Source organism: Pleurodeles waltl, chromosome 6, assembly GCF_031143425.1.
Source record: "Pleurodeles waltl isolate 20211129_DDA chromosome 6, aPleWal1.hap1.20221129, whole genome shotgun sequence".
In the NCBI taxonomy this organism is placed as follows: domain Eukaryota; kingdom Metazoa; phylum Chordata; class Amphibia; order Caudata; family Salamandridae; genus Pleurodeles; species Pleurodeles waltl.
Genome location: NC_090445.1, coordinates 9,472,895 through 9,492,363, shown reverse-complemented (window position 1 = coordinate 9,492,363; position 19,469 = coordinate 9,472,895). Strand labels below are relative to the sequence as shown.

The following is a 19,469-nucleotide window of genomic DNA, read 5'->3' as shown; positions in this document are numbered from 1 at the left end:
CACAGAAGTATCCTAGGATACCATTACTGGCACAGAAGTATCCCAGGATACCATAACTGGCAAAGAAGTATCCAGGATACCATAACTGGCAAAGACGTATCCCAGGATACCATTACTGGCACAAGAAGTATCCCAGGATACCATTACTGGCACAGAAGTATCCAGGATACCATTACTGGCACAGAAGTATCCCAGGATACCATTACTGACACAGAAGTATCCCAGGATACAATTACTGGCACAGAAGTATCCCAGGATACCATAACTGGCACAGAAGTATCCCAGGATACCATTACTGGCAGTAGGCACTGCCCACACTGTACACGTCAAACAGTGCAGCTCACATAACAGCACACAAACACCACTCACCCCTGAACAGCACACAGTGCAGCCGCCCCCAACTGCAGGTACAGTAGAGACAGCACAGCAAAATCCACATCCACACCAGCAAAATCCACATCCCATGCACACACAGCTATGATGATTCGTCGTCTTGCTTTACTCCCCAGAATATTTTTTGTTTTTTTCCCCTCGGCTGCGGGTCTGACTTGTACATATTCTACTGCAGGCAGATGTCCAAGGGTCTTAGATACTCTCTGGATGCCTCAATAACACACCCTTGCTTTCAGCTGTCGGACCTACGAGTGCTCACCAACCATGCCTTGCTTCTGACAGGCATTAGGCCGGGCATCTGATCAGAAACATCCCAAAATGCAATCAAATGTTCACACATTTTTAGATGTGCACGTGCTGTGCAGTCATGATTTCCTCAACAGTCAAACTACTTATGCAAGCTTTGCAAATGTCTGTTTCTTTTGAAGGTGAAATGGAAGCTTAGCCTAGATCTGAGGAGTTGGCACAGAGAAGGCTGCATAGAGAAACGGACCTCTCTGGTCTAAAGAAGGTCTTCTGAACTTAGACAAAGATCAGCTTCTTGCCACCAAGGCTATTTCTTCACGAAGGCTGTGGACGTACACGTGAAAGATCTGCGCAGTGCGCACTGTGTCATGAAAGGGATAGGACCACGGTATGAGTGGTAACGCGGGATACATGACATTCAATCACTTGCATCTGGCTGACGAAGCCACTGGAGATCTTCAAACAGAAGCTCCTGTAGTCTCTTCTGGAGTCCACCGGGACAACTTCTGCGGAGATTGGCAGCAGGAAGGTCATGGGGAGAATCTGACAGGTAGGAGTGGGCTGAAGAAAAGGCTGATGTCTGGGTTCCAAGGAGAGATCTTGCTCAGGAATAAATGTCCAATGACTCAGCATGTTGATTGCTCTGACAGCATTTCCCGGTGTTGATCCCACCAAGTGGGCCACACAGGTCCGCTAACGACCATGTTCTCAATTGTCTTGAAATGAAGCTTTAGACATTTTGTTTGTGTGTTCTTCGGCCCTTGAAAAGCAGCACCAGAAGTTGGTGCCTGTAAATGCTAGGCTTGTATCACACCAAAGGAAGAATTATGGGTTTCTGGCATATGTGTAACCAAATGAAGGCCCAATACATGTGTGAAAAAGGCTAAAGGTTAAACGAAGGCAGTACAGCAAACGAGGAAAGAAGCTGGTCCATTCTCTGTGCTGCAGAACATGGGCTGCAGCCGAGTGCACGCTCACCTGTAGGTGCTTGACACGTACGGACCAACCGTACAGCAAAGTGGACATCTCCATAATTTGTAATACATTCGAATAGCTTCTAAATTACTCTAGGATATCACGCTTTACTACAGTTTATAAATTAAGTGTTTATTCATTCTCCTTACTGTGTTCTGATCCGTGGTCTCTCAAATTCCAGCCAAAGGATTCTCCGTTCCCTTGGAGAAGCACCCCCATCCTCAAGCGCACAGCATCACCGCTGTGTTTGTGATGAGGCTTCTTCTCTCTTTGGTGTGGTTTCATCACCTTGATAATGAGGGAAAGGGAAGAGCTGAATCACCCAAGTGACCAACAGCCAATCCTTTGCTTAATACGCGAATGACACTCCTGCTGCAGAACAGTTTCAACACATGGACAGGTAAGCGGTGTCCGGCTCCAGGCTTTCAGGGCCCATCCTTGCTCTGAAATGCGGATCAGCTCATTAACTCAGGCTGTTCTGGTGGCTGGAGAAGACATGTTCACCCTCATCTACAAGCAAGTTCCTGTCAAGCTGTGCACACCATAAGCAAGCAAGTCAACAAAGCGGGACAACATCAATGACTTGCAAGAAAACAAACGCGCTTCTTCAACGCCTGCAATAAGGACCCCTTATCTCCTTCCCGGAAATCCTTATAAGGTGTCAACATAAAGCTGGCTCCTACTACCTCTAACTTGGCACCTACAATAAACATGATCTAGGTATCAATAAGACAAGAACTGAACCATGACTGGAATACAGATTTAAACGTCACAAGCCAATGGAAAAATAATTGACAGATACAGCTAGAGATCACTGGCACACAGACAGGACGGCTGCAAAGGGCAGTCATTCATCCATGATCTACGTTACACTGACCACCTGGAAGGTTGAGAAGACACAGGGTCCTACACTAGAACCCTTTCTATAGGTCACAAATATCCCCAGGTATACACTACAAGTATCCCTACAGCCAAGGGTTCCTTTGGATTGAGGTCAGCACTGCCCTGTCGGGTTGGGCATAGTAGCCATCCCAGAATGGAGTGTGCGAGGGGTGCTTACCTTTCACGCTGAGCGTTGAATACAGCATAGATACACCAGGTCTTTAAAGAAGGGATCAAAGTTTCCATCTATCCCCCAATCTCTCCCAAGTAATAACTTCAGGGTTAACAGTGGTGTTTCTATCAGTGACAGGTCAGGACAGGGGGCACCCGTTAGGCACCAGAGTCAAGTGAGAGATTTGGTCTGAGTGAGGTACTTGATCTGCACAGTTGAGACTTCCCAGCTCCCAGAGGTATGTGCAGTATGGCGAGTAACTAAGAGAAAGGTTTGAAAGTTTCCAAGTTCTCAGAAAGCCCAGGTGTGAGAAATGGACAACCGAGACACAGCTTGATCTGTAACATGAAGGTGCACCCTTTGTTCGTCGCCTCTTTGAACTCTGACTGTTTACACCAACTGCACCTTCCTAAACCTCCCAGTCAACTCCTCTTATCCCCGTCTGGAAAACAGGAACTGTCCACGGATACCGACAGGACAACGGCCCAGTGAAGCCTCCTGACTCTCGAGGAAGGTGCATCAGGATAAGTCAGCAAGAGCCTTGCTATTGCCACTTCCCTCTTGATGCCACCCTTTATATCTGTGGGATCTGCTGTGGCTAGCGGACGGGACCTGCTGTGGCTAGTGGGCGGGATCTGCTGTGGCTAGCGGGCGGGACCTGCTGTGGCTAGCTGTGGCTAGCGGGTGGGATCTGCTGTGGCTAGCGGGTGGGATCTGCTGTGGCTAGCGGGTGGGACCTGCTGTGGCTAGCGGGTGGGACCTGCTGTGGCTAGCGGGTGGGACCTGCTGTGGCTAGCGGGTGGGACCTGCTGTGGCTAGCGGGTGGGACCTGCTGTGGCTAGCGGGTGGGACCTGCTGTGGCTAGCGGGTGGGATCTGCTGTGGCTAGCGGGTGGGACCTGCGGAGGCTAGCGGGTGGGACCTGCGGAGGCTAGCGGGTGGGATCTGCGGAGGCTAGCGGGTGGGACCAACTCCCACAAAGGCGTTTTTGCTTGGGACTAGGTTCAATGCCCTAAGGCAACTTGTCTCCATCTGGCCCAACCTTAGCCCGGAAGCCGGTATAATATAAACCTGGCTCAGCCGAACACTTGACCCCACTCAGCATTTTACCTTTTACCACCTTCAACTATTTGAAAAAGCTCACAGAACTGAATGGGCTTCCGTGGACTTTCAGATTAGGGGAAACAAACTGACTTTCTGCTGAGAATGGTGAAATACACATTCATCAGTTTTAGGTAAATACAGTCTCCTGTTACTTGCATTCATCCTTCGTGACCATTGTCTTCCTGAGATCCCCCCAAAAAGTAGGATTTTGAAGGTGACTGATTGGGGCCGCCTCTGGCTTCCCTCGTCTTTAAACTGGGGGATGTGGGCACGCTCGGATCTCAGTTAATATTCATTACTGCTATTACCCTTGTATGTCTGCCCAGTCACGAGCCAATCACACACAGATACCATTCACGCAGACACACATGAAAAGCTGGATTCCATGAGCAGATACCACTCACACACACACACACACGTGAAAGCTGTATCTCATACATGAGCGCAGATACCACTCAAGCGTACGCATCCTAAACTGGATCTCATGCATAAGCTAAGATACCACTCATGCGCACACACACTAAGCCGGACCACATACATAAGCTAAGATACCACTCATGCGTACACACACTAAGCTGTATCTCATACATGAGCACAGATATCACTCACGAGTACAAACACTAAGCCGCATCTCATGCATAAGCTAAGATACCACTTGCCTACACACCCTAAGCCAGATCTCATGCATAAGCTAAGATACCACTTCTCTACACTTGGATCTCATGCATAAGCACAGATAACACTCCTGTATACACACTAAGCGGGATCGCATCCATAAACGAATATACCACTTGCCTACACACACTAAGCTGGATCTCATGCATAAGCTAAGATACCACTCGCCTACACACACCAAGCTGGATCTCATACATAAGCACAGATAGCACTCACGTGTACACACACTAGGTCGGATCTTATGCATAAGCTAATATAGCGCTCTTGTACAGACACTAAGCTTGATCTCATGCATTAGCACAGATACTACTCATGTGTACTGTTAGAAATGGGGTCTCTAGTTGGCAGTCGGCTTGCACCCTATCCCAGTAGGGACCCTCACTCTAGTCAGGATAAGAGAGATACCTACTCAGATAACCCCTGCTCACCTCCTTGGTAGCTTGGCACGAGCAGTCAGGCTTATCTCAGAAGCAATGTGTAAAGCATTTGCACATAACACACAGTAATAAGTGAACACACTACAAAAGGACACCACACCAGTTTTAGAAAAATAGCCAATATTTATCTATTTAAAACAAGACCAGATACGATAAAAAAAATCCAACATACAGTAATAAAAATATGAATGCTGCAAGATGTACTTAACAATACAGTTCCTTAAACTCAATAACTCCACCTGGGGCTATCACTGAGTCGTGAACAACAAAACCAAAAGTTCAGGCTGGCCTCGGCGTCTCGGGCCAGCTGCGGTGTCGGGAAGACCCGCAAACAGTACCTTGGATTTGCAGGGCGTCGTGATCCTCGCGCTGAGCTCCAGAGAGCGGCGTCAGTTCCTGAGTCGGTGCAGGAGTCGTCGGGCCCTTGAAGTCACGCACCTCAGGGATTGAACTCTGGGCTGATGAAATCAGGTGCGCTGGCGTGGATGGCGTCGGGGCTGCGATGCGAAGCGGGAGGATGCGACGTGCGGTTCCCACAGGTCACGGTGCAGGCAGCGGCTTGGTGACAGCATCCAGCGGCGTCGGTGAGACCAGGGCTGTGGTGTGAAGTAGGGAGGTGCCATGTGCGGTGTCCACAGGTCACGGTACAGGCAGCGGCGGCGGCGTCGTTGCGGAAGCACTGTGGTCGGTAGGCCCAAGCCAGCGGTGCGGACGGGACGGTGCTTTGTGACCCTCACGAGCGTTGTCCACAGGCCACGGTGCAGGCAAAGATGCCTGGTGACGACACTGGAGTCGATGGTGCTGGCGCCGTTAGAACGGGGGCTTTGGTGCGGGACGGGACAGTGCTTCGTGCTCCTCACGAGCGGTGTCCACAGGCCACAGTGCAGGCAGCGGCACCGGTGTCAGCAGGAGCAACGTCGTCGGGGATGCCCAGGCTGCGGTGTGAGCAGGTGTTGCCGGAGTGCGGGGCCCACAGGTTGCGGTGCAAGCAGCGATTCGGTGAAGTTGTCCGATGACTGCGTCGGTGAGACCAGGGTCGCGGTGCGAAGCGGGGCAATGCGACTTCGTGCGGCGTCGGCAGGTCACGGTGCAGGCCAGCGGCGTCGTTGCCAGCGTCGCAGTGGTTTCTCCTCTTGAACAGCACAAAACACACAGTTCCTAGTGCTGCAGGTTGAGGAAGCTGAAGTCTTTGGTGTCCCTGAGACTTCCAACAGGAGGCAAGCTCTACTCCAAGCCCTTGGAGAATTTTCTCAAGCAGGACACACAGCAAAGTTCACCCTTTGCACTCTTTTCAGGCAGAATCAGAAACTGCAAGCCAGTCCAGCAAAGCAACACAGCAAAGGGACAGTACTCCTCCTTCAGCTCTTCAGCTCTTCTCCTGGGCAGAGGTTCCTCTTGATTCCAGAAAGATTCTAAAAGTCTGGGGTTTTGGGTCTGCTTCTTATACACAGTTCTGCCTTTGAAGTTTGCAAACTTCAAAGCAAAGTCTCAAGTGTTTGCAAGATCCTTCCTTGTCCAGGCCAGGCCCCAGATACTCACCAGGGGGTCGGAGGCGGCATTGTGTGAGGGCAGGCACAGTCCTTTCAGGTGTGAGTGACCACTCCTCCCCTCCCCTCCAGCACAGATGGCTAATCAAGATATGCAGGCTACACCCCAGCCCCCTTTGTATCCCTGTCTAGAGGAGAGGTGTGAACAGCCCAACTGTCAAACTGACCCAGACAGGGAATCCACAAACAGGCAGAGTCACAGAATGGATTAAGCAAGACAATGCTCACTTTCTAAAAGTGGCATTTTCAAAAGCACAATCTTAAAATCAACTTTACTAAAAGATGTATTTTTAAATTGTGAGCTCAGAGACCCCAAACTCCACATGTCCATCCGCTCCCAAAGGGAATCTACACTTTAATCAGATTTAAAGGTAGCCCCCATGTTAACCTATGAGAGGGACAGGCCATGCAACAGTGAAAAACGAATTTAGCAATATTTCACGGTCAGGACATATAAAACACATTACTAAGGGTCCTACCTTAACCATACACTGCACCCTGCCCTTGGGGCTACCTAGGGCCTACCTTAGGGGTGTCTTACATGTAAGAAAAGGGAAGGTTTAGGCCTGGCAAGTGGGTACACTTGACAAGTCGAATTTACAGTTAAAACTGCACACACACACTGCAGTGGCAGGTCTGAGACACGATTACAGAGCTACTTATGTGGGTGGCACAACCAGTGCTGCAGGCCCACTGGTAGCATTTGATTTACAGGCCCTGGGCACCTCTAGTGCACTTTACTAGGGACTTACCAGTAAATCAAATAAGCCAATCATGGATAAATCAATCAACAGTACAATTTCTATAGGGAGCAGTTGCACTTTAGCACTGATTAGCACTGGTAAAGTGCGAAGAGACAATAAACCAGCAAAAACAGACCTGAAAAAATAGGAGGAAGAAGGCAAAAAGTTTGAGGATAACCCTGCAAAAAGGGCCATTTCCAACATGTACACACACACACTAAGCCTGATCTCATGCATAAGCAAAGAAACCATTCACGTACACACACTAAGCCGGATCTCATGCATAAGCTAGGATACCACTCGCCTATACACAGCATGCTGGATCTCATACATAGGCACAGATATCACTCACGTGGACATGCTCTAGGTCGATCTTATGCATAACTTTAGATACCACTCCCGTACAGGCATTAAGCTTGATCTCATGCATTAGCACAGATACCACTCACGCGTACACACACTAAGCCGGATCTCATGCATAAGCAAGGATACCATTCACGTACACACACTAAGCCGGATCTCATCCACAAGCACAGATACCACTTGCGCACACACTAAACAGATATCTCATGTATAATATACACCTTGTGTACACACACTAAGCTGGATCTCATGCACAAGCACAGATAGCACTCACATGAACACACAGTAAGCTGGATCTCATGCATAAGTACAGATACCACTCACACGTACACAGACTAAGCCAGATCTCATGCATAAGCACAGATACCACTCCCGTACGCACACTAAGCCGGATCTCATGCATAAGTACAGATACCACTCATCCGTACACACACTAAGCCGGATCTCATGCATAAGTACAGATACCACTCATCCGTACACACACTAAGCCAGATCTCATGCATAAGCACAGATACCACTCTCGTACACACACTAAGCTGGATCTCATGCATAAGCTAATATACCAGCTGTGTACACACACTAAGCCGATATCTCATGCATAAGACAACACTCTCGTACACACACTAAGCTGGATCTCATGCACAAGCACAGATAGCACTCACATGAACACACAGTAAGCTGGATCTCATGCATAAGTACAGATACCACTCACACTGAGCCAGATCTCATGCATAAACAGATACCACTCCCGTACACACACTAAGCCAGATCTCATGCATAAGCACAGATACCACTCTCGTACACACACACTAAGCTGGATCTCATGCATAAACAGATACCACTCCCGTACACACACTAAGCCGGATCTCATGCATAAGCACAGATACCACTCATCCGTACACACACTAAGCCAGATCTCATGCATAAGCACAGATACCACTCTCGTACACACACACTAAGCTGGATCTCATGCATAAACGGATACCACTCCCGTACACACACTAAGCCGGATCTCATGCACAAGTACAGATACCACTCATCCGTACACACACTAAGCCAGATCTCATGCATAAGCACAGATACCACTCTCGTACACACACTAAGCTGGATCTCATGCATAAGCTAAGATACCAGCCGTGTACACACACTAAGCCGATATCTCATGCATAAGACAACACTCTCGTACACACACTAAGCTGGATCTCATGCATAAGCAGATACCACTCCCGTACACATACTAAGTAGGATCTCATGCATAAGCAGATACAACTCCCGTACACACACTAAACCGGATCTCATGCATAAGCAAAGATACCACGCCCGTACCCACACTAAGCTGGATCTCATCCATAAGCACAGATACCACTCTTGTACACACACTAAGCTGGACCTTATGCATTGGCTAAGATACCAGTTGTGTACACACTAAGCCGATATCTCATGCATAAGACAACACTTGCGCACACACACTAAGCTGGATCTCATGTATAAGCACACATACCACTCATATGTGTACACTACCCATATCTCTCACTTCAGACAGCATGGCACATAAAACAGATGCATCTCATGCATGTATAGTACCAACAATGTATTACACAAACAGATACCACTAATAGCGACAGCATATCAGACTTAAGTGAAGAGATACCACAATCATGTACATCTGTTTCACTACACGCCGCACGAATAAACACCATTCACACTTGCACTCTACTGCTAGCACAACACACAAGGAGCAGACGTCAATAAACATCTGGAAGGAAAGGGAAGGGGAGAGAGGCACAAGTATAGTAACCACAGTTCTAGAATTCAACTGAAAATGCGGAATGGCCAGGCCTTTGGGGGGAAGTGGATGAGTCCTAAATGCATTGGTAGGTTAAATTTCCTAAAACTTCACTCACCGGCTCTTCAGCCTCTTGCCGATGATGAACATGGCAGCTGCACCGAAGTACTTGCCAAAAAAACCTTCCACTGCACCAAACTTGCCCACACTGACAATATAATCGAAGGAGGCCAGAGCTTCGCCAGGAGTGCGGTAAACGTTGGGAGAGATGAGGTGCACCAGCCAGTCATCCGCCCATCGCCTCCACTTCATTTCCTCTCTGGATACATGTCAGAAGGAAGAAAATGCATGTCAGAAGAAAAGACGATAAATGTGAGCCTCTGGAAGCAAAGGGACATGCGAGTAGGCAGGGTACGCAAAAGCAACAGAAAGCTGCGAGTGAAGCTGTGAATGGTGGCACCTATTGCGGGAGGGGCCGGATGGAGCCACCACTGAATGGGCAGTTGACTGAATGACATATGTAGGAAACCTGCATTTCTGCACTTTTAGGCGCATTTCTGATGATCGCCTTTTGCTGGACCCTATTTTATTGCTGTTTTGTTAGACTTTGTACACTGGGAATTGCTGTCCAGTGCCCAGTGTATGTGAAGTTACCGCTAAAACATGGAGGCATTAGCAAATCCCCGATTCGCATATTTAACTTTTCTATAAGATCATAGTATATATTGTGAAAATACACCAGAGACATGAAAAGTTAACCATCACCTGTGGAATACAGCACTTATTGCGCCATTCTCTAGTGTTTACAAAGAAAACAAATCTTCAGGCCTGCCCCTTATAGCCAGACTGCTGTGAGTAAAAATGGCAATGCAACCTGTTAAAACATATTTTTTGACAGGTAAAAACCTGCCTTTTAAATATTAGTAAGTTACCCCAATGTAGGCCTTGTAGCGAACAAGGTAGGATGCATGGTATTTAAAAGTGGGACATTGTAGAAAATTAACATGACCATGCCCTCACAGTAACAAGGTCCAAAAGGCTATTTTCACTAAGGCAGGCCTTACTATCCTATGTAGAAAAACACAGCACACATTAAACAACTAGGAGAGCATCGCAGGGATGGCAGGAAAAGTAATTAACCAATCTTTTTTATAATCCAATTCAAATGTAAAGTCAATTTTTTAATAAATATCAAGGAAAAGTATCTTTCAAAAAGTGACCCTTTGACTTCCTAAACGGTCAGAAGGCTAATTAACATGAGCTGCCCCCAGCTCTCACATTGTGCTCAGCCTTGATTAGGTTTGAACGGGGTGCACAATGCCTTTCAGAAGCGAACAATAGGCTGACCTGAGTGGGCAGAGATGACTTCTCTGAACTCCACAGAATATTCAGAGAGGAGACTCTGGGCATCCTCTGACACTACATTGTCAAATCATATGTTGAGCAACATATAACACTTGGGGTGCACTTGAAAGGGAGAGAACAGGATGCCAAGACAATGCTTGTGGATCCCCTATTTGCTTACGAAAGGACCTCCTTTTCTCCTGCCAGACTTCTGTCCCTGGGTTTCTTGTGGGTACAGTACCTGCTTCAAACTGGATTTCAGCGTTAGATGTGGAAGGACGCAAGGATTACCATGGTACACCATTCACATACACCCCGGACCTCAGTGCCCATTGTAGTGTACCTGGAGACTTTTTCCATCTTGAAATACCCTGACACATGGCATTATGGGACTGTTTGCAGTAAGGCAAACACGAACTGCTGCAAACGTGGGGGTGGGGGGTTTACCCCTGGGAACCTGTACCTCACTGGATAGGAACTAACCAGGAGTCACCACCCACTAGCTGGTTCCAGGCATAAATGTGGCATTCTGAGAAACCCTCTTCCAAACACTTTGCGGATCTACTGAAGATCAAAAGAGGACTGAACTTGATCCCTCTTGTACCCAGGACTGAGATGTGGACCCCCAAGGGTCAGTTGGCTGTGTGGCTACAGGGAAACACGCTACAAGAGGCCTTTTTCTGGAAGAAGCCAGCTGAGCATTAGAAACTGGCCCTAGACTGTAGCTTGATCTTGGTGTCTGCCAGACATTGTGTGAGTCTCCACGCACCTCCCTGAATGTCGTAGCTAAAAGCCGGATGGATAAATTGTTTCAGAAGACACCTGCAGGGACACTGTCTGGACCTGGGGCTTTTCCTTGGCTCATACTTTGTCCACATTCATTTCTTTGACATGGCTAACCAGAACTTCGGACGTAAGAGTAGTAGTGGTTTCTTCGCACGGGTGAGTGATCACAGCTGGCATGGGAATTGCAACAAAAGAAGTGTGGTTGGGGCCTCTCCATTTGACTTGAATCTTCCTTGTTGTTTATTATCTAGGTAGATTAATTCCTTCTCTGGCTATTCCTGCCATTAGGCTGTCAGGTTTAAGTTGGTACAAAGAGGAGAAATGGTTGCGACATTCGCGGCAGATGATCCACGATTCTAGGTTTTTCTTTGGTCCCTCGCACCCCCATTTGACGAGTCCCAAAATTTGGTTGAGTTTTTCCTCTGCAACTGTCGTCTACACTGACTGTGATGCTTGGTTTCCTAGTTGTGCCGTCTTTGTTTCTATTAGAAGCTTGTAGTTTTTTTCTATGATTTTTCAGATATTTTTGCCTTCGTGGGACTTGTGCCTTTGTGGCAGGGCACAAGACAGTGCTTTCTTCTTCATTAGACAATCTTGGTCAAACCACTTTAGGTGTGAAGTGTCAGCGGCCCCCTTTAGAGATTTATTCCCCGATCTTGCAGTTACTGACAGGAGGCTCTTGAGCCCAAGGGGAGTTCTTTCGCCTAACTTGATGCCCAAATTAAGAATTTCAGTTTGGGTTTAGATCTGGGGACGAGTGGGTTGCCCCAATGTTTTAGCATTGACTATCACTGGCACTTTGTGGTTCTATTTTTATTAAAAATGTAAAAATCCATATATCATGTTTCCCTTATTGTTTTTTTGTCATTTTTGATGTCATTTTATTTATTAAATTTGACTCTATTTTTCCAATTTTTGGGGGGATTTTAACTGCTTGGGTTTTTTAATTTTTGCTGTTTCAATACCTTACATGTTATCGCAAGTTACGTCTATCTGCTCTGTGCTGTAGCTACCAGGGGGCTGAGCTCAAGATAATTTTGTTGTTTTGAGGGTTCACAACATGTTATTGAGTGCATTAGGGATTAGGTAAAAGTTGTCCCAAATGATATACATAATAAACGGGAAATGCAAATTGCATGCACAATATATTTATGAAGACTTATTGTGGGTTGATGAGACTTTTCATGGGCAGTCTGCTTTGGGGTGCCAATGCTCTTCACAATGAGGTCAATAGCAGCAAGCCCATCTCTCCTTGTGAGTCCCGACTGCTGCTCTTACGTTATGTTTGTAGTCTACCTTCGGCGATACTACAGGGGACGGCTCAGGCTCTCCCATCCACAGCCAGTGGTGCTACAGGGGAAAGCTCAGACCCCCCCCCACCCCACCCCCCTCCAGCGGTGCTTCAGGGGATGGCTCAGGCTCTCCCATCCCCCTCCAGCAGTACTTCAGGGGATGGCTCACACTCTCCCATCCCCCTCCAGCGGTGCTTCAGGGGATGGCTCAGGCTTTCCCATCCCTCCTCCTGCGGGGCTACAGAGGAAGGTTCGCGCTCTCCCATCCCCCTCCAGCGGTGCTTCAGGGGACGGCTCAGGCTTTCCCATCCCTCCTCCAGCGGTGCTACAGAGGAAGGCTCGCGCTCTCCCATCCCCCTCCAGCGGTGCTTCAGAGGATAGCTCAGGTTCTCCCATCCCTCCTCCAGCGGTGCTACAGAGGATGGCTCAGGCTCTCCCATCCCCCTCCAGCGGTGCTTCAGAGGATAGCTCAGGCTTTCCCATCCCTCCTCCAGCGGTGCTACAGAGGATGGCTCAGGCTCTCCCATCCCCCTCCAGCGGTGCTTCAGGGGATGGCTCAGGCTCTCCCATCACCCCTTCTTCAGTGGTGCTACAGGGAACGGCTCAGGCTCTCTCATCCCTCCTCCAGCGGTGATACAGGAGAAGCCTCAGGTTCTCCCATCCCTCATCCAGCGGTGTACAGAGGAAGGCTCGCCCTCTCCCATCCCCCTCCAGCGGTGCTTCAGGGGATGGCTCAGGTTCTCCCATCCCTCCTCCAGCGGTGCTACAGAGGATGGCTCAGGCTCTCCCATCCCCCTCCAGCGGTGCTTCAGAGGATAGCTCAGGCTTTCCCATCCCTCCTCCAGCGGTGCTACAGAGGAAGGCTCACGCTCTCCCATCCCCCTCCAGCCGTACTTTAGGGGACGGCTCAGGCTCTCCCCTTCCCACTCCAGCGGTACTTTAGGGGACGGCTCAAGCTCTCCCATCCCTCCTCCAGCGGTGCTACAGAGGAAGGCTCGTGCTCTCCCATCCATAGCCAGTGGTGCTACAGGGGAAGGCTCAGCCCCCCCCCCCCCCCTCCAGAGATGCTCCAGGGGACGGCTCACGCACCCCCCCCCCCCCCTCCAGCGGTGCTACAGAGGAATGCTCAGGCACCCCTCCTCCCCCAGCAGTGCTACAGAGGAAGGCTCAGGGTCTCCAATCCACAGCCCCATTGCTACAGGGGAAGGCTTAGGCTCTCTCATCCCCCCTCAAGCAGTGCTACAGAGAAAGGCAAAAGTTCTCCAAATCCACATACCAAAATGTATGATCCGGTCTGCTGGAGCATTAACTATGTGGGGGAGGGGAGACCTGCTTATGGTGCTCGAGCGCCCTGTGGTCAGTCCCCGCTCCAGGTGCTCACGCTTGAGCACCCTTGGTTATATATACCAGCCCTGCTTGAGAAGCTTACATCCTGGCTCCTTTGGGTAGGCACGTGGCAGTCATGCTCATGGGACTCAAGCTTGGACTCCCACGGTAAGGTTCATGCCAGTCCTGCTCATGGGGCTCACTCTTGGACTCCCACGGTAAGGTTCACGCCAGTCCTGCCCATGGGACTCACACTAGGACTCCCATGGTTAGGTTCATGCCAGTCCTGCTCATGGGTCTCACGCTTGGACTCCCGCGGTTAGGTACATGCCAGTCCTCCTCATGGGGCTCACGCTTGGACTGCCATGATTAGTTACGCACCAGTCCTGCTCATGGGGCACACGTCTGGACTACCATGTTTAGGTAGGCGCCAGTCCAGCTCACTGGGCTCATGCTTGGACTGCCATGGTTAGGTAGACACCAGTCTTGCTCATGGGGCTCACGCTTGGACTCCCACAGTTAGATAAGAGCCAGTCCTGCTCACGGGGCTTGGACTCCTACTGTTAGAACACAGAAGACGCGTTCATGGGGCTCAGGCTTGGACTCCCACTGTTAGTACACTGCAGTCTTGCTCATTGGGCTCACGCTTGGACTCCCAAGGTTAGGTACACGCCAGTCCTGCTCATGTGGCTCACGCTTGGACTGCCATGGTTAGGTACACGCCAGTCCTGCTCATGGAACTCACGCTTGGACTACCAAGGTTAGACACACGTCAGTCTTGCTCATGGGGCTCACGCTTGGATTCCTAAGGTTAGTACACGTCAGTCCTCCGCATGGGGCTGGTGCTCAGGCTCCTGAGGTCAGTAAACAGCAGCAGTGCTTATAAAGCATAAGATCTGATTCCCTTGGTTAATTACACACAGTTCCTGCTGATGACCCTTGCTCTATTTTTCTTTTGGTACAGTGTCTGCTGTTTATACTTATGCTAAGACACTCTTGCTTAGTTACGAGTTGTCTGTCTATGGTCCTCCAGTAGACTTCTCTTGGGTACACTCTATGGCCCTCCTGTAGACTTCTCTTGGGTACACTCTATAGTCCTTCTGTAGAATTCTCTTGGGTACACTTTATGGTCCTCCTGTAGAATTCTCTTGGGTACACTCTATGGTCCTCATGTAGACTTCTCTTGGGTACATTCTATGGTCCTCCCGTAGACTTCTCTTGGGTACACTCTATGGCCCTCGCGTAGACTTCTCTTGGGTACAATCTATGGCCCTCCCGTAGACTTCTCTTGGGTACACTCTATGGCCCTCCTGTAGACTTCTCTTGGTTACACTCTATGCCCTCCCGTAGACTTCTCTTGGGTACGCTCTATGCACTCTATGGCCCTCCCGTAGACTTCTCTTGGGTACAATCTATGGTCCTGCTGTAGAATTCTCTTGGGTACACTCTATGGTCCTCCTGTAGACTTCTCTTGGGTACACTCTATGCCCTCCCGTAGACTTCTCTTGGGTACACTCTATGGCCCTCCCGTAGACTTCTCTTGGGTACAATCTATGGCCCTCCCGTAGACTTCTCTTGGGTACACTCTATGGCCCTCCTGTAGACTTCTCTTGGTTACACTCTATGCCCTCCCGTAGACTTCTCTTGGGTACAATCTATGGCCCTCCCGTAGACTTCCCTTGGGTACACTCTATGGTCCCGTAGACTTCTCTTGGGTGCGCTCTATGCACTCTATGGCCCTCCTGTAGACTTCTCTTGGGTACACTCTATGGCCTACCTGTAGACTTCTCTTGGGTACATTCTATGGTCCTCCCGTAGACTTCGCTTGAGTACACTCTATGCCCTCCCGTAGACTTCTCTTGGGTAAACTCTATGGCCCTCCCGTAGACTTCTCTTGGGTACACTCTATGGCCCTCCTGTAGACTTCTCTTGGTTACACTCTATGCCCTCCCGTAGACTTCTCTTGGGTACACTCTATGCCCTCCCGTAGACTTCTCTTGGGTACACTCTATGCCCTCCCGTAGACTTCTCTTGGGTACACTCTATGGCCCTCCCATACACTTCTCTTGGGTACACTCTATGGCCCACCTGTAGACTTCTCTTGAGTACTCTCCCGTAGACTTCTCTTGGGTACACACTATGGCCCTCCCGTAGACTTCTCTTGGGTACACTCTATGGCCCTCCCGTAGACTTCTCTTGGGTACACTCTATGGTCCTTCTGTAGACTTCTCATGGGTACACTCTATGGCCCTCCTGTAGACTTCTCTTGGGTACACTCTATGGTCCTCCCGTAGACTTCGCTTGAGTACACTCTGTGCCCTCCCGTAGACTTCTCTTGGGTACACTCTATGACGCTCCCTTAGACTTCTCTTGGGTAAACTCTATGGCCCTCCCGTAGGCTTCTCTTGGGTACACTCTATGGCCCTCCCGTAGACTTCTCTTGGGTACACTCTAAGGCACTCCCATAGACTTCTCTTGGGTATACTCTATGGCCCTCCCGTAGACTTCTCTTGGGTACACCAGCCCTTCTTTGGTACTTACATTCTGGCTTCCTTGGTGGGATACACACGCTGAGTTTCCTGCTCATCCAGCATCAACCAGTACTTGTTGTTGTACTCTATCACCTCCTTCCCCTTCTCGTTCACAGCCTTCATTGAAGGGTAGTACGACGCTATCTCTGTCAGCTCCTTCCTCCTGTAAACAGAAGAATGTACATCAGCACCACACTGCCAGAGCTCAGAAAGAACCAATGTCAAACAACAGAGGCATCAGGGTAACAGTAAACCATATCAGGGAAATGCAACGCCACACCACCCCTTCCTTCGGCACAGGCCTGCTTTAACACACAATTCAAGGTCACAAAACAACACCACCGCACTGACAAAAACACCCATCACTAGGGCAGGCCATACAGTGCTCCAATCCCCCATGCCATATTCTCCACTCCCTTATCTACGCTTCCCTTTCCAAAAGGTGTCCCTGACCTCCCCTCCCCCCACACACACTATCCATCTGTTCATCATGACAACACACACGCCTGTGCTGAACTCCGTCTAGTTCAACATCCAGCCCACATTCTCTTCCTGTAGAACATCACCACTCATGTTCTAAACTCAGCTATACTGCAGCATATTATCAAACTACTGCTCATTTCATAGAGTTCTTGGGGGAAGAGAAGGATAGGAGGGTTGGTGAAAGAGAGAACTCAAAGAAGATGGAATAATTGTACTTCAAGATAATGCCTACTCCTGTAGCAAATGACTTATCTCAGTCCCACTATGTCTGTGGTTGGTGCTGTTCCCATCGGTCCTGGTATCCAACTTGCATGTTACAAATCCACTCAATGTCTGCACAGGAGAATGTCGGCCACTGAGAACGTGTCCTGACACCGGCCGAGTGGTGGACTACAGGAAAAGGTAATAAGGCGAGAGGGCTTGGATATTTTGACTGTGCTGATCAGAAGAGGCTAGATGTGCATGAGGGATATAGGTTTCAAAGGCAGGCGCTCATCCTCTGAGCATCCAGGTAAAGGCCCAAGACGCAGAAAGATGCCATCTCACTGCTTTCATCACCTGGCACACAGTGGGCGTTCAGACTCTTACGCAGCCTGCTAGCTTCTTCAGCTACAGGCACTGGCTGGCGTGAAGCCCCATCCTTACCCCCCATGACAGTTATTCCTTAATGACGGTTGTGCACAGCTCAACAGTTGTCGTTTGGAGAACCATTGAGGGGGCAGTTTGCGGGAAACAGCATGAAGTGCAACAGGACAGACACGGGGAAACCGCCATTCACAGAGTCTCACTCGTCCAAACAGCATGCTGTTTTAAAGCTTTTGTTCTGTTCAGGCCTCCACTTCTGATCCTGTTGTGACCCGATCTCTCCTGCGCTCACCCTCTACACTCAGGCTCTCCTCCACAGGACTGTGCCCAAAGATGATTCAGTCTGTGATGTGTGTGTGAGCAGTGTTCCAACCACCCCATCTTTTCACCCCTTCACGTTCCAAAGCAGCACAGTGAAGACACTTAGGGCCAGATGTATCATTCTTTGCTATAGCGATGACCAAATTGCCTTTTTTTTTTTTGCAAACCGCAATTAAGTAATCGCTATTGGAATGTATGAAACTCCAGGAGTTTCATTTAGCGATTCGCAAGGGCTCGCAAATGGACCTACCTCATTAATATTCATGAGGCAGGTTGCAATTTGCAACCCATTGCGAATGGCTACAATCACAGGGATGGTGGCCTGCTGGGCTCAGCAGAGCACCATGTCTGTGATTCCTTTTCAATAAAGAAATCTTTTTTTATTTTTATGTATTTTTTTTTAATTTTTTTAAATGCAGCCAATTTTCCGTAACCCCTTCGGTGCCAGGCCTTTTCCCCCTCAGGTGCCAAGCCTTTTTTTGGCTATGTGGGGCAGTTTGCGCTTAGACCCTCATAACCTTTTGTCCACATACGCTACCCACGCCAAATTTGCATTCTTTTTTTCCCCCAACATCCTAAGGATTCTAGAGGTACCCAGAGTTTGTGGGTTCCCCCTGAGGAGACCAAGAAATTAGCCAAAGTAGAGTGATTTTTTTTTTAAAAAAAAAAAAAAAAAAAAAAGAAATGGGAACAAAGGGCTCCGGAAGAAGCCTTGTGGTTTCCCCCCTGAAAATGGCATCAACAAAGGGTTTGTGGTGGTAAACCCACCATCTTCCCAGCTTTCAGGAACAGGCAGACTTGTACCAGAAATCCACATTTTTTAACACAGTTTTGGCATTTTACAGGCACATACCCCATTTTTACTATATTTTGTGCTTTTAGCCTCCTTCCAGTTAGTGACGAAAATGGGGGCGAAACCAATTTTGGATCCTGGAAAGCTAAACATTTCTGAAAAGTAGACAAAATTCTTAATTCAGCAGGGGGTTATTTGTATAGATCCTACAAGGTTTTCCTACAGAGATTAACAGCTGAAATAAAAAAAAATTGAAACTGAGGTGAAAAAAACAGCCATTTTTCTCCATGTTTTACTCTAACTTTTTAGTGTGATGTCAGATTTTTGAAAGCAATATACTGTTACGTCTGCTGGGCTCTTCTGGTTGCGGGATATATAGGGTTGTAGGTTCATCAAGAACCCTAGGTACCCAGAGCCAATAAAGGAGCTGTACCTTGCAATGGGTTTTCATTGTATTACGGGTATACAGCAATTCATTTGCTGAAATATAAAGAGTGAAAAAAAGGTATCAAGGAAAGCTTTGTATTTCCAAAATGGGCACAAGATAAGGTGTTGAGAAGCAGTGGTTATTACAGGGCATTTCTCAAACAGATGTCTTTTCTTTTTTACACACTGTCTTACATTTGGAAGGAAAAAATGTAGAGAAAGACAAGGGGCAATAACACTTGCTCTTCTATTCTGTGTTC

The 19,469-nt window shown here is 48.6% G+C and overlaps 1 protein-coding gene across 2 annotated transcripts in view; it reads right to left on the bottom strand.

Moving 5' to 3' along the window:
• Positions 1 to 19,469, bottom strand: part of PTGES2 (prostaglandin E synthase 2) — a 54,906-nt gene that overhangs the window by 10,850 nt on the left and 24,587 nt on the right. For both annotated transcript variants that reach the window (XM_069236991.1, XM_069236990.1), the window contains exons 4-5: positions 16,612 to 16,764; positions 9,441 to 9,641 (exon numbers count right to left, since the gene is read on the bottom strand). In XM_069236991.1, the coding sequence (XP_069093092.1) occupies positions 9,441 to 9,641; positions 16,612 to 16,764 (354 nt within the window). The remainder of the gene's footprint in view (positions 1 to 9,440; positions 9,642 to 16,611; positions 16,765 to 19,469) is intronic.